A 13,453-nucleotide genomic window follows, 5' to 3' on the forward strand; every position below is an offset into this window, starting at 1 on the left:
CTGGGCTTTAAACCCCCCGTCCACCGTCTCCTCCTCTGACTGGTCCCTAGAGGTGGTGGGGACCTGGGCTTTAAACCCCCGTCCACCGTCTCCTCCTCTGACTGGTCCCTAGAGGTGGTGAGGATCTGGGCTTTATCCCCCCCGTCCACCGTCTCCTCCTCTGACTGGTCCCTAGAGGTGGTGGGGACCTGGGCTTTAATCCCCCCCGTCCACCATCTCCTCCTCTGACTGGTCCCTAGAGGTGGTGGGGACCTGGGCTTTAAACCCCCCGTCCACCATCTCCTCCTCTGACTGGTCCCTAGAGGTGGTGGGGACCTGGGCTTTAAACCCCCCGTCCACCGTCTCCTCCTCTGACTGGTCCCTAGAGGTGGTGGGGACCTGGGCTTTAAACCCCCCGTCCACCGTCTCCTCCTCTGACTGGTCCCTAGATGTGTTGAAGCTCCTTCAAGTTGGATGGGTTCCGCTGGTGTACAGCAATCTTTAAGTCTTACCACATATTATCAATTGGATTGAGGTCTGGGCTTTGACTAAGCCATTCCAAGATATTTAAATGTTTCCCCTTAAACCACTCGAGTGTTGCTTTAGCAGTATTCTTAGGGTCATGGTCCTGCTGGAAGGTGAACCTCCGTCCCAGTCTCAAATCTCTGGAAAACTGAAACGGATTTCCCTCAAGAATTTCACTGTATTTAGCGCCATCCATCATTCCTTCAATTCTGACCAGTTTCCCAGTCCCTGCCGATGAAAAACATCCCCACAGCATGATGCTGCCACCACCATGCTTCACTGTGGGGATGGTGTTCTCGGGGTGATGAGAGGTGTTGGGTTTGCGCCAGACATAGCGTTTTCCTTGATGGCCAAAAAGCTCAATTTTAGTCTCATCTGACCAGAGTACCTTCTTCCATATGGGAGTCTCCCACATGGTTTTTGGCTAACACCAAACGTGTTTGCTTATTTTTTTCTTTAAGCAATGGCTTTTTTCTGGCCACTCTTCTGTAAAGCCCAGCTCTGTGGAGTGTACGGCTTAAAGTGGTCCTATGGACAGATACTCCAATCTCCGCTGTGGAGCTTTGCAGCTCCTTCAGGGTTATCTTTGGTCTCTTTGTTGCCTCTGATTAATGCCCTCCTTGCCTGGTCCGTGAGTTTTGGTGGGCGGCCCTCTCTTGGCAGGTTTGTTGTGGTGCCATATTCCTACCATTTTTTAATAATGGATTTAATGGTGCTCCGTGGGATGTTCAAAGTTTCAAAAAAAATAATTATACCCCAACCCTGATCTGTACTTCTCCACAACTTTGTCCCGGACCTGTTTGGAGAGCTCTTTGGTCTTCATGGTGCCACTTGCTTGGTGGTGCCCCTTGCTTAGTGGTGTTGCAGACTCTGGGGCCTTTCAGAACAGGTGTATATATACTGAGATCATGTAACAGATCATGTGACACTTAGATTGCACACAGGTGGACTTTATGTAACTAATTACGTGACTTCTGAAGGTAATTGGTTGCACCAGATCTTATTTAGGGGCTTCATAGCAAAGGGGGTGAATACATTCTGCACGCACCACTTTTCCTTTATTTATTTTGTAGAATTTTTTTTAACAAGTAATTTTTTTCATTTCACTTCACCAATGTGGACTATTTTGTTTATGTCCATTACATGAAATCCAAATAAAAATCCATTTAAATTACAGGTTGTAATGCAACAAAATAGGAAAAACGCCAAGGGGGATGAATACTTTTGCAAGGCACTGTAGAAAGTGTTTGCAGAAGGGAGAAGCCGAGATACAAGAAGTGGAAAATATCATATTATGTGTTGTAAAAGTGAAGAAAATGTGACATGTTGTAATTGCATTGGGAATCATGAAGCCACGTCTTCTGAATGACGTGGCCCAAGTCAGGGCTGTCCAGAGCATTTCATATGCAGAAGCTGTTTAAAGGGTTGATGGTTTGAATGTTGCACCAGAAGAGTCCATGGTGGTGGATAGGCCTTCACTGCAGGCTGCAGGGGTTGTCTTACACCAAGAGGATCCTGACATTTTAAAGGTAAAAAATGGCCTTTATCGTTATGGTGATAAATGACACTGCCAAGGTGGAGAGAAGGTCCAGGAAGATATAAATCATTGTGATTGCGGCGGAGCGGTTCCTGGGGCTGAAAGATTTCTCAGCAAAGGAGTTACATGGAATATTATCACAAGCCGTACGACCCCCTCAGGTCCTAGAGCCTGAGAAGGGAGATATGGAGAACTAAAAGAAGGAAGAAGTGGGAGTTTTGTTTGTTTTGGCAATGTACAATTTTTATTAGGGTGGATTGTTAGAATCACTGTTAAGTATGGAATTATTCTTATTTATTTTTTGGTTTCAAATCGTCCAGTTGGTGGCGCCAATACAACTTTTGGATGTAGTCCGCCATAAAACCCACAGAAGAAGAAGAAGCAGCTTCGGTTAGGGTTTGCGAGCGAGTGACACATGCCGTCTGGGCTAAGTTGGCAAATGTCAGGTAGGCTAACCTTTGTCGTCTTTCAGTGACGAACGAACATGTTCTTCATGTAACGTTAGCTAATTAGGTAGCAGCACATGTGTTTGTTTATGATGACACGTCATACATGGTTGTGTTTGGTCAACATGAGTTAGTAATTCTGATCTGAATGTGTTACTGCCGGACCAGTTCAGCACAACGGGGGTCATTGTGACGTAAACAATGATTTTTGGTACTATAATATTTTTATTTAATTTTTTTTTGTCTTGACGTCTCAGATGGGAATCAACCCTGTCAGTAGTAGACGTGTGTTTCGCTTGTTCCTAGCTAGCTAGGAGCCTTGACACTAGTGCATGAAGAGTGATTAGCACTTTTGTGTGACTGGTGAGGTGACCATTTTATAACTGACCAGTAGATACATATTTCGTTTCTTAAAATTTGCCACCACACTAATCGTCAATCCAAAAAACTCTGGTTGAGATGATGGATGAGAAGTAATTGGATCTTCATTGATCATCAGTCAGGCAGATGGCAGCCATGTTTGGTCTGGTGAAAGTGTTGGGTACTTGGCAGCAGAGGAATCTGTCTGGACTGGGCAGTTGGTTATGAATCTCCTCTTTTCAGATTACACCATTAGACCTTAACCTCGCCAAGACTGATCATGAAGAGAAGTCGACATCCAAGCAGCAGCGAAGACTCTGACAATGGAAGTAAGCACCCTCTTCAACTAGAATAACCCTACCCCATTCATAGACGTGGACTGCTTTAGCCCAATGATGATAGGATCGTCTGACTGGGGGAGTTTGGTTATTAAGAGGCAGAGACCATCTGAACATTACATGCATCTCTTGCATATCAGCGATATATATATTAAAAGGTTAAATTACTATACACCTTTTTATAAGGTAGAATTTTCCCACAAGACCATATCTCCATGTTACGTTGCTTTACAAAGACAGACAGAAGACATAGGTGGCCACCTGTGCTAATTAGCTATCTAGCATGCTCTGAACACCTGTGCTAATTAGCTATCTAGCATGCTCCGAACACCTGTGCTAATTAGCTGTCTAGCATGCTCCGAACACCTGTGCTAATTAGCTGTCTAGCATGCTCCGAACACCTGTGCTAATTAGCTGTCTAGCATGCTCCGAACACCTGTGCTAATTAGCTATCTAGCATGCTCCGAACACCTGTGCTAATTAGCTATCTAGCATGCTCCGAACACCTGTGCTAATTAGCTGTCTAGCATGCTCCGAACACCTGTGCTAATTAGCTATCTAGCATGCTCCGAACACCTGTGCTAATTAGCTATCTAGCATGCTCCGAACACCTGTGCTAATTAGCTGTATAGCATGCTCCGAACACCTGTGCTAATTAGCTATCTAGCATGCTCCGAACACCTGTGCTAATTAGCTGTATAGCATGCTCCGAACACCTGTGTGTAAAAGCATAACTGGGCAGGAAGCGTAGTTTAACTGGAGGCACATGCAGCTTGTGGATCTGTGCATTAACTGCTACAGTAAGTGTATATTTTATTCAGCTGATATGAAGATAGAACACGTTTTTAACCCTACATATGGAGAAGGGTTTTGGAGCGCTAAATTAACCCTAACCCTTACTACTCTGACTAGACTGACTAGATTTCTCTGAAAAATATTGTTGAACCAGTGATTTCTCCAAGATCATGTCGAGAGCTGTCCAGTTAGCTCCAATTCAGACTTGAAAACGAGTCATTCCGTTGGCCTGTTGTTGATTCTCTGCTGTACTTGGTGTTCAGGAAGGCGCAGGAGACTGACCAGAGAGACATGGAGAGCAAGTAGGAGCAAAAAGACAGAGGGTCTCCAGACCAGGCAGAGGGAACTTAGTGCCAGACAGCGTTACTGGACATTTAAAGATGTCTTGGCAGGTCAGGCAGGGAAGATGGAAGAAACTGAACACCATTAGTTGTTCCGTACATTTCACAGGACATAAAGGACTATATATATTCTAGTGGCTTACAGGACCATAGATGGGCCAAGACGCTAGTGGCCTAGAAAGATGTCTGACCAGGTTACAGTCAGATACCCATCAAGTTACAGCAGTTTGATGGAAATGATTTGGTCTAAATGTTGATTTAAGATGAGCTCCAAGGAGAATTGAGATGGCTGAAGTCTGATTTTATAAATTTCTCGGTCTTCTCGAAGGTAACTCCACTTCTTGGTCGCAACATCCTCAACTCAGGAGAGCCAATGGGTTGAAGCCCACAGAGGTATGTCACCCTACTAACCTAACCCCTTTGTCTGCCTATTGCTGTAGGCTTCTGAAGGAAGTGTGTCCCAGATATTTAGTGAATGATCTGTCTTCGTCCCTGTGTTGTGCAGGTATTTAGTGAATGATCGGTCTTCGTCCCTGTGTTGTGCAGGTGTTCAGGACAGACTTCATCACGGCCATGAAGCTCCATGACACATACCATCTGAACCCAGAGGATTACTACGTCCTGGCTGACCCCTGGAGACAGGAGTGGGAGAAGGGAGTCCAGGTCCCTGTCAGCCCTCACACCATCCCCCAGCCTGTAGCCCGGTAGGACATGTAGCATGTAGGACATGTAGCCTAAACACAATCCCTCAGCCTGTAGCCCGGTAGGACATGTAGCCTAAACACCATCCCCCAGCATGTAGCCCGGTAGGACATGTAGCCTAAACACCATCCCCCAGCATGTAGCCCGGTAGGACATGTAGCATGTAGGACATGTAGCCTAAACACAATCCCTCAGCCTGTAGCCCGGTAGGACATGTAGCCTAAACACCATCCCCCAGCATGTAGCCCGGTAGGACATGTAGCCTAAACACCATCCCCCAGCATGTAGCCCGGTAGGACATGTAGCATGTAGGACATGTAGCCTAAACACAATCCCTCAGCCTGTAGCCCGGTAGGACATGTAGCATGTAGCCTAAATACCATCCTCCAGCCCGGTAGGACATGTAGCCTAAACACCGTCCTCCAGCCTGTAGCCTGGTAGGACATGTAGCCTAAACACCATCCTCCAGCCTGTAGCCTGGTAGGACATGTAGCCTAAACACCGTCCTCCAGCATGTAGCCCGGTAGGACATGTAGCATGTAGCCTAAACACCGTCCTCCAGCCTGTAGCCTGGTAGGACATGTAGCCTAAACACCATCCTCCAGCCTGTAGCCTGGTAGGACATGTAGCCTAAACACCATCCTCCAGCCTGTAGCCCGGTAGGACATGTAGCCTAAACACCGTCCCCCAGCACCCGTAGCTACCCCGCTCCAGCCTGTAGCCTGGTGGACATGTAGCCTAAACACCGTCCTCCAGCCTGTAGCCCGGTAGGACATGTAGCCTAAACACCGCTCCTCCAGCCTGTAGCCCGGTAGGACATGTAGCCTAAATACCATCCTCCAGCCCGAAATACCATCCTAGCCCGGTAGGACATGTAGCCTAAACACCGTCCCCCAGCCTGTAGCCCGGTAGGACATGTAGCCTAAACACCGTCCTCCAGCCTGTAGCCCGGTAGGACATGTAGCCTAAACACCGTCCTCCAGCCTGTAGCCTGGTAGGACATGTAGCCTAAACACCGTCCCCAGCCTGTAGCCCGGTAGGACATGTAGCCTAAACACCGTCCTCCAGCCTGTAGCCCGGTAGGACATGTAGCCTAAACACCGTCCTCCAGCCTGTAGCCCGGTAGGACATGTAGCCTAAACACCGTCCTCCAGCCTGTAGCCCGGTAGGACATGTAGCCTAAACACCGTCCTCCAGCCTGTAGCCCGGTAGGACATGTAGCCTAAACACCGTCCTCCAGCCTGTAGCCCGGTAGGACATGTAGCATGTAGGACATGTAGCCTAAACACAATCCCTCAGCCTGTAGCCCGGTAGGACATGTAGCCTAAACACCATCCCCCAGCCTGTAGCCCGGTAGGACATGTAGCATGTAGGACATGTAGCCTAAACACAATCCCTCAGCCTGTAGCCCGGTAGGACATGTAGCCTAAACACAATCCCTCAGCCTGTAGCCCGGTAGGACATGTAGCCTAAACACCATCCCCCAGCCTGTAGCCCGGTAGGACATGTAGCCTAAACACCATCCCCCAGCATGTAGCCCGGTAGGACATGTAGCCTAAACACCATCCCCCAGCATGTAGCCCGGTAGGACATGTAGCATGTAGCCTAAATACCATCCTCCAGCCCGGTAGGACATGTAGCCTAAACACCGTCCCCCAGCCTGTAGCCCGGTAGGACATGTAGCCTAAACACCGTCCTCCAGCCTGTAGCCCGGTAGGACATGTAGCCTAAACACCGTCCTCCAGCCTGTAGCCCGGTAGGACATGTAGCCTAAACACCGTCCTCCAGTCTGTAGCCCGGTAGGACATGTAGCCTAAACACCGTCTTCCAGCCTGTAGCCCGGTAGGACATGTAGCCTAAACACCGTCCTCCAGCCTGTAGCCCGGTAGGACATGTAGCCTAAACACCGTCCCCCAGCCTGTAGCCCGGTAGGACATGTAGCCTAAACACCGTCCTCCAGCCTGTAGCCCGGTAGGACATGTAGCCTAAACACCGTCCTCCAGCCTGTAGCCTGGTAGGACATGTAGCCTAAACACCATCCTCCAGCCTGTAGCCTGGTAGGACATGTAGCCTAAACACCGTCCTCCAGCCTGTAGCCCGGTAGGACATGTAGCCTAAACACCGTCCCCCAGCCTGTAGCCCGGTAGGACATGTAGCCTAAACACCGTCCTCCAGCCTGTAGCCCGGTAGGACATGTAGCCTAAACACCGTCCTCCAGCCTGTAGCCTGGTAGGACATGTAGCCTAAACACCATCCTCCAGCCTGTAGCCTGGTAGGACATGTAGCCTAAACACCGTCCTCCAGCCTGTAGCCCGGTAGGACATGTAGCCTAAACACCGTCCTCCAGCCTGTAGCCTGGTAGGACATGTAGCCTAAACACCGTCCTCCAGCCTGTAGCCTGGTAGGACATGTAGCCTAAACACCGTCCTCCAGCCTGTAGCCTGGTAGGACATGTAGCCTAAACACCATCCCTCACCATGTAGCCTGGTAGGACATGTAGCCTAAACACCGTCCTCCAGCCTGTAGCCTGGTAGGACATGTAGCCTAAACACCGTCCTCCAGCCTGTAGCCTGGTAGGACATGTAGCCTAAACACCGTCCCCCAGCCTGTAGCCTGGTAGGACATGTAGCCTAAACACCGTCCTCCAGCCTGTAGCCTGGTAGGACATGTAGCCTAAACACCGTCCTCCAGCCTGTAGCCTGGTAGGACATGTAGCCTAAACACCATCCCTCAGCCTGTAGCCTGGTAGGACATGTAGCCTAAACACCGTCCTCCAGCCTGTAGCCTGGTAGGACATGTAGCCTAAACACCGTCCTCCAGCCTGTAGCCTGGTAGGACATGTAGCCTAAACACCGTCCTCCAGCCTGTAGCCTGGTAGGACATGTAGCCTAAACACCGTCCTCCAGCCTGTAGCCTGGTAGGACATGTAGCCTAAACACCGTCCTCCAGCCTGTAGCCCGGTAGGACATGTAGCCTAAACACCATCCCCCAGCCTGTAGCCCGGTAGGACATGTAGCATGTAGGACATGTAGCCTAAACACAATCCCTCAGCCTGTAGCCTGGTAGGACATGTAGCCTAAACACCGTCCTCCAGCCTGTAGCCCGGTAGGACATGTAGCCTAAACACCATCCCCCAGCATGTAGCCCGGTAGGACATGTAGCATGTAGCCTAAATACCATCCCTCACCATGTAGCCCAGTAGGACATGCATGTAGCCCGGTAGGACATGCATGTAGCCCGGTAGGACATGCATGTAGCCCGGTAGGACATGCATGTAGCCCGGTAGGACATGCATGTAGCCCGGTAGGACATGCATGTAGCCCGGTAGGACATGCATGTAGCCCGGTAGGACATGCATGTAGCCCGGTAGGACATGCATGTAGCCCGGTAGGACATGCATGTAGCCCGGTAGGACATGCATGTAGCCCGGTAGGACATGCATATAGTCCGGTAGGACATGCATGTAGCCCGGTAGGACATGTAGCCTAAACACTATCCCCCAGCCTGTAGCCTAGCCCATAGGCCTGTAGCCATCCCCCAGCCTGTAGCCTAGCCCATAGGCCTGTAGCCATCCCCCAGCCTGTAGCCTAGCCCATAGGCCTGTAGCCATCCCCCAGCCTGTAGCCTAGCCCATAGGCCTGTAGCCATCCCCCAGCCTGTAGCCTAGCCCATAGGCCTGTAGCCATCCCCCAGCCTGTAGCCTAGCCCATAGGCCTGTAGCCATCCCCCAGCCTGTAGCCTAGCCCATAGGCCTGTAGCCATCCCCCAGCCTGTAGCCTAGCCCATAGGCCTGTAGCCATCCCCCAGCCTGTAGCCTAGCCCATAGGCCTGTAGCCATCCCCCAGCCTGTAGCCTAGCCCATAGGGCCTGTAGCCATCCCCCAGCCTGTAGCCTAGCCCATAGGCCTGTAGCCATCCCCCAGCCTGTAGCCTAGCCCATGGGCCTGTAGCCATCCCCCAGCCTGTAGCCTAGCCCATAGGCCTGTAGCCATCCCCCAGCCTGTAGCCTAGCCCATGGGCCTGTAGCCATCCCCCAGCCTGTAGCCTCCAGCCCATAGGGCCTGTAGCCATCCCCCAGCCTGTAGCCTAGCCCATAGGCCTGTAGCCATCCCCCAGCCTGTAGCCTAGCCCATAGGCCTGTAGCCATCCCCCAGCCTGTAGCCTAGCCCATAGGCCTGTAGCCATCCCCCAGCCTGTAGCCTAGCCCATAGGCCTGTAGCCATCCCCCAGCCTGTAGCCTAGCCCATAGGCCTGTAGCCATCCCCCAGCCTGTAGCCTAGCCCATAGGCCTGTAGCCATCCCCCAGCCTGTAGCCTAGCCCATAGGCCTGTAGCCATCCCCCAGCCTGTAGCCTAGCCCATAGGCCAATATGTTTTAAGGTTTGTATCACAACTAAAGTGGCCATAAAATTCTTTAAATTAAGCACATTAATCCGCTTTACAATGGGTGTAGAGCCTAACTGGCATATATAAGCAGCGCGTGAGTTTCAAGTTTGGGGAAGATAATTTTCACCATAAAAATGCACCTTTATAATAAAAGCATATTACATGCATAATTGCATTTGTGGTCACTTTTGAGAATGGTGTTTTCCACTAATGGAACATTCCCGCTAATAGCCTACTGCCATGTGCACATTGCTGATCTTATAATGTGAAGAAATAGCCTAATAGTTTATCAACATTTTAAGCTAAACGTTCTGATCTGTTGCGTCAGCCACATTGCATATAAACGTTTTTTTTATGCTAGTGGTTGTATTAATTTGCGAAATATCGCATCCCACAACTGTCCCAAACTATGTTTGTAATATTTATTTCTCGCACAGAATAGAATAGGTCGACTTTTGTACTATGGGGGACAGTAGATTGACATAGGCTAGTGGTTTTACTGTTCGTTAGGCCGACTCATCTTGTTGGCTGACTGTGATGATGAGTTTCTCAGGTATCAAAGAATCAAGGATGCAATAATTTACTTAGACATTCTGTGGAGATTTCATACCAAGTATTTATTGAATCACGAGCTCGTGGGTTCATCTAACGGACATGGCTTTGCCCTTCGTCAGTTGAACTAAATAGACAAAGAAGACCCTCTATCTTATATAGCCGTTGGTTCATCACTTTTTACCCCAAGTCACTATCCTAAACATCCCTCATGCTATCCTAAACATCCCTCATGCTATCCTAAACATCCCTCATGCTATCCTAAACATCCCTCATGCTATCCTAAACATCCCTCATGCTATCCTAAACATCCCTCATGCTATCCTAAACATCACTCATGCTATCCTAAACATCCCTCATGCTATCCTAAACATCCCTCATGCTATCCTAAACATCCCTCATGCTATCCTAAACATCCCTCATGCTATCCTAAACATCACTCATGCTATCCTAAACATCCCTCATGCTATCCTAAACATCCCTCATGCTATCCTAAACATCCCTCATGCTATCCTAAACATCCCTCATGCTATCCTAAACATCCCTCATGCTATCCTAAACATCCCTCATGCTATCCTAAACATCCCTCATGCTATCCTAAACATCCCTCATGCTATCCTAAACATCCCTCATGCTATCCTAAACATCACTCATGCTATCCTAAACATCACTAATCTACCTTGACATAATGGAATGTAGTCTTCATGGCCCCAAACCACTCATCTCTTAACTCTTCCTCTGTACTCACAACACTATGACATCATTATACCATAAAAACATATCACTGACAAAAAGTAAATCTGGACAGTTCTTTCAATATCTTCAATATTCACCTCGAAATTGGATAAGGACGCGCGCAGTTGCGTCCCCAATGTGTCTGTCTTCACTTGTAGCCTGTGAGAAAGACCGATCACGTGATGGAGAGCCGTGTGAGTGAGGGATGCTTCTGATTGCGCAGCACACTCAGGGAGAAGGGCACAACGGCCACTGGCTGCAAAAGGCATGGATTATTTTAGGGTGCGTTACGGCCACAAAGGGGACGCCGCCGTGAATTTCGAGGCGTTATCAAGCGCTTGTCAAATTGTGAATGAGAGACTGATGTAGTGTGTACAGCCTGCACAAAAAACTAAGCAGAGCTCATGCCTTTCAAGTGACTTTTTTCAAATCATCATTAGAGTCGCATCATGCAGCCTTACAATGTATTAAAAATCAAAATATATAGCCCAACGTTTGTATCACTAAATAACTCTAAATTAAGCATATAGGAACACCTATTTATTTGTTAACTGCTCAACACAGAATACGTGGTCTGTCGTACGGTAATTTGGTAAAAAGCCTATTTGACATTTGCACAGTACATTGTTTTCACAATTGTACAAGTCTGCTGTTAATGCAGAGGATTTTCCCAAGGTTGCTGTTGATGCATATCCCACTGTAGTTATTGGGGTCAAATTTGTCTCCACTTTTGTGGATTGGGGTGATCAGTCCTTGGTTCCAAATATTGGGGAAGATGCCAGAGCTAAGGATGATGTTAAAGAGTTTAAGTATAGCTAATTGAAATTTGTGGTCTGTATATTTTACCATTTCATTGAGGATACCATCAACACCACAGGCCTTTTGGGGTTGGAGGGTTTGTATTTTGTGCTGTAGTTCATTCAATGTAATTGGAGAATCCAGTGGGTTCTGGTAGTCTTTAATAGTTGATTCTAAGATTTGCATTTGATCATGTATGTTTTTGCTGTTTGTTCTTTGTTATAGGGCCAAAAATATTGGAGAAGTGGTTTACCCATAAATCTCTGTTTTGGATAGATAGCTCTTTGTGTTCTTTCTTTAGTGTTTTCCAATTTTCATTGAGCTGAGTTCTGATGTGCTGTATTGTTTTAGTGATTCACCGTAGTGAAGGCATAGGCTCAGGTTTTCTGGGTCTCTGTTTTTGGTTGGATAAGTTTCTTCATTTCTTTCTTAGGTTTTTGCATTCTTCAAACCATTTGTCATTGTTTTAATTTTGTTAGGTTGTCTGCTTGAAATTTGTACTGTTTAGGATTTCTACTGCCAAGTTTACACCTTCACTATTAGTGACATTTTTTGTCCAGAAAGTTGTCTAAAATGGATTTCATTTGTTGTTGGCTATTTGTTTTTTTGGTAGGGTTCTACACTACTTTCCTTCCGTCAATAGCATTTCTTAATATTATATAGTTCCTTTGGCTTTGATGCCTCATGATTTCAGTACTGCTCTGTTCAAGTAGTGTGATTCTGCTGTGATCTGATAGGGGTGTCATTGGGCTGACTGTGAACGCTCTGAGAGACTCTGGGTTGAGGTCAGTGATAAAGTAGTCTACAGTACCACTGCCAAGGGATGAGCTATAGGTGTACCACCCATAGGAGTCCCCTCGAAGCCTACCATTGACTATGTACAGACCCAGCGTGCTGCAGGAGTTGTGACCTGTTTTTGTTGGTTGTTTTGTCATAGTTGTCTGGGAGGGCATATTTGGGAGGGAATGCTGTCACCTCCAGGTAGGTGTTTGTCCCTCTGTGTGCTGAGAGTGTCAGGTTCTTGTCCAGTTCCGGCATTTAGGTCGCCACAGACTAGTACATGTCCCTGGGTCTGGAAATGGTTGATCTCCCCCTCTAGGACGGAGAAGCTGTCTTCGTTAAAGTATGGGGATTCTATTGGGGGGGGGGATATAGGTAGCACACAGGAGGATTTTTTTTTTTTCTTCCTCTGAGATAATTTCCTGTGGAATTTCTAGCCAAATGTTCCTGTTTTGATTAATTAATTTAATAGAGTGGGTTAGGTCTGCTCTATACCAAATTAGCATACCCCCTGAGTCCCTTCCCTGTTTCACACCTGGTAGTTTGGTGGATGGGACTACCAGCTCTCTGTAACCTAGAGGGCAACCAGTGGGTCCGTCTCCTCTACACCATGTTTCTTGTTTTAGGTTTTATTTATTCGCACCAAAGAAAAGAAGTGAAAGACAAAACGGTACAGATAACAACTGGTATAAACGGTGTGCAGGTGAGGTTGGAAACCCAAAAGGGCTGATATGAAAACCACACCTCAAATAGAAGTACAAAGTTTGTTCAATCAAACAAAGCATATTAATTAGGAATTGTACATGATATACCTAGTATACAAGAAAAACCATGTTGGATTATGTGTGTGTGAGTGTTAGTTCATGGAGGTGATTATTGGGTAGTTTGGTTCATCAGGCTGACCCCCAGTCTTCATGGATGAGATTACTGAGTAGTTTGGTTCATCAGGCTGACCCCCAGTCTTCATGGAGGAGATTACTGAGTAGTTTGGTTCATCAGGCTGACCCCCAGTCTCCATGGAGGAGATTACTGAGTAGTTTGGTTCATCAGGCTGACCCCCAGTCTATATGGAGGAGATTACTGAGTAGTTTGGTTCATCAGGCTGACCCCCAGTCTTCATGGAGGAGATTACTGAGTAGTTTGGTTCATCAGGCTGACCCCCAGTCTTCATGGAGGAGATT

At 47.9% G+C, this 13,453-nt stretch overlaps 1 protein-coding gene across 4 annotated transcripts in view; it reads left to right on the plus strand.

Annotated features, from left to right (window-relative positions):
• The first annotated feature begins 2,397 nt into the window (after window positions 1-2,397).
• Window positions 2,398-13,453, plus strand: part of LOC121555331 (protein Jade-1) — a 69,922-nt gene continuing 58,866 nt past the window's right edge. The window contains exons 1-5 of one of the 4 annotated variants that reach the window (XM_045214614.1): window positions 2,398-2,487; window positions 3,091-3,176; window positions 4,244-4,372; window positions 4,650-4,714; window positions 4,868-5,025. In XM_045214614.1, coding sequence (XP_045070549.1) covers window positions 3,128-3,176; window positions 4,244-4,372; window positions 4,650-4,714; window positions 4,868-5,025 — 401 coding nt within the window. In that variant the 5' untranslated portion in view covers window positions 2,398-2,487; window positions 3,091-3,127. Of the gene's footprint in view, window positions 2,488-2,758; window positions 3,177-4,243; window positions 4,373-4,649; window positions 4,715-4,867; window positions 5,026-13,453 lie in introns of those variants that run through there. The other 3 variants (XM_045214615.1, XM_045214613.1, XM_045214616.1) reach the window with 3 other exon arrangements.

This window comes from Coregonus clupeaformis, unplaced genomic scaffold (assembly GCF_020615455.1).
Source record: "Coregonus clupeaformis isolate EN_2021a unplaced genomic scaffold, ASM2061545v1 scaf0286, whole genome shotgun sequence".
Classification (NCBI taxonomy): Eukaryota; Metazoa; Chordata; class Actinopteri; order Salmoniformes; family Salmonidae; genus Coregonus; species Coregonus clupeaformis.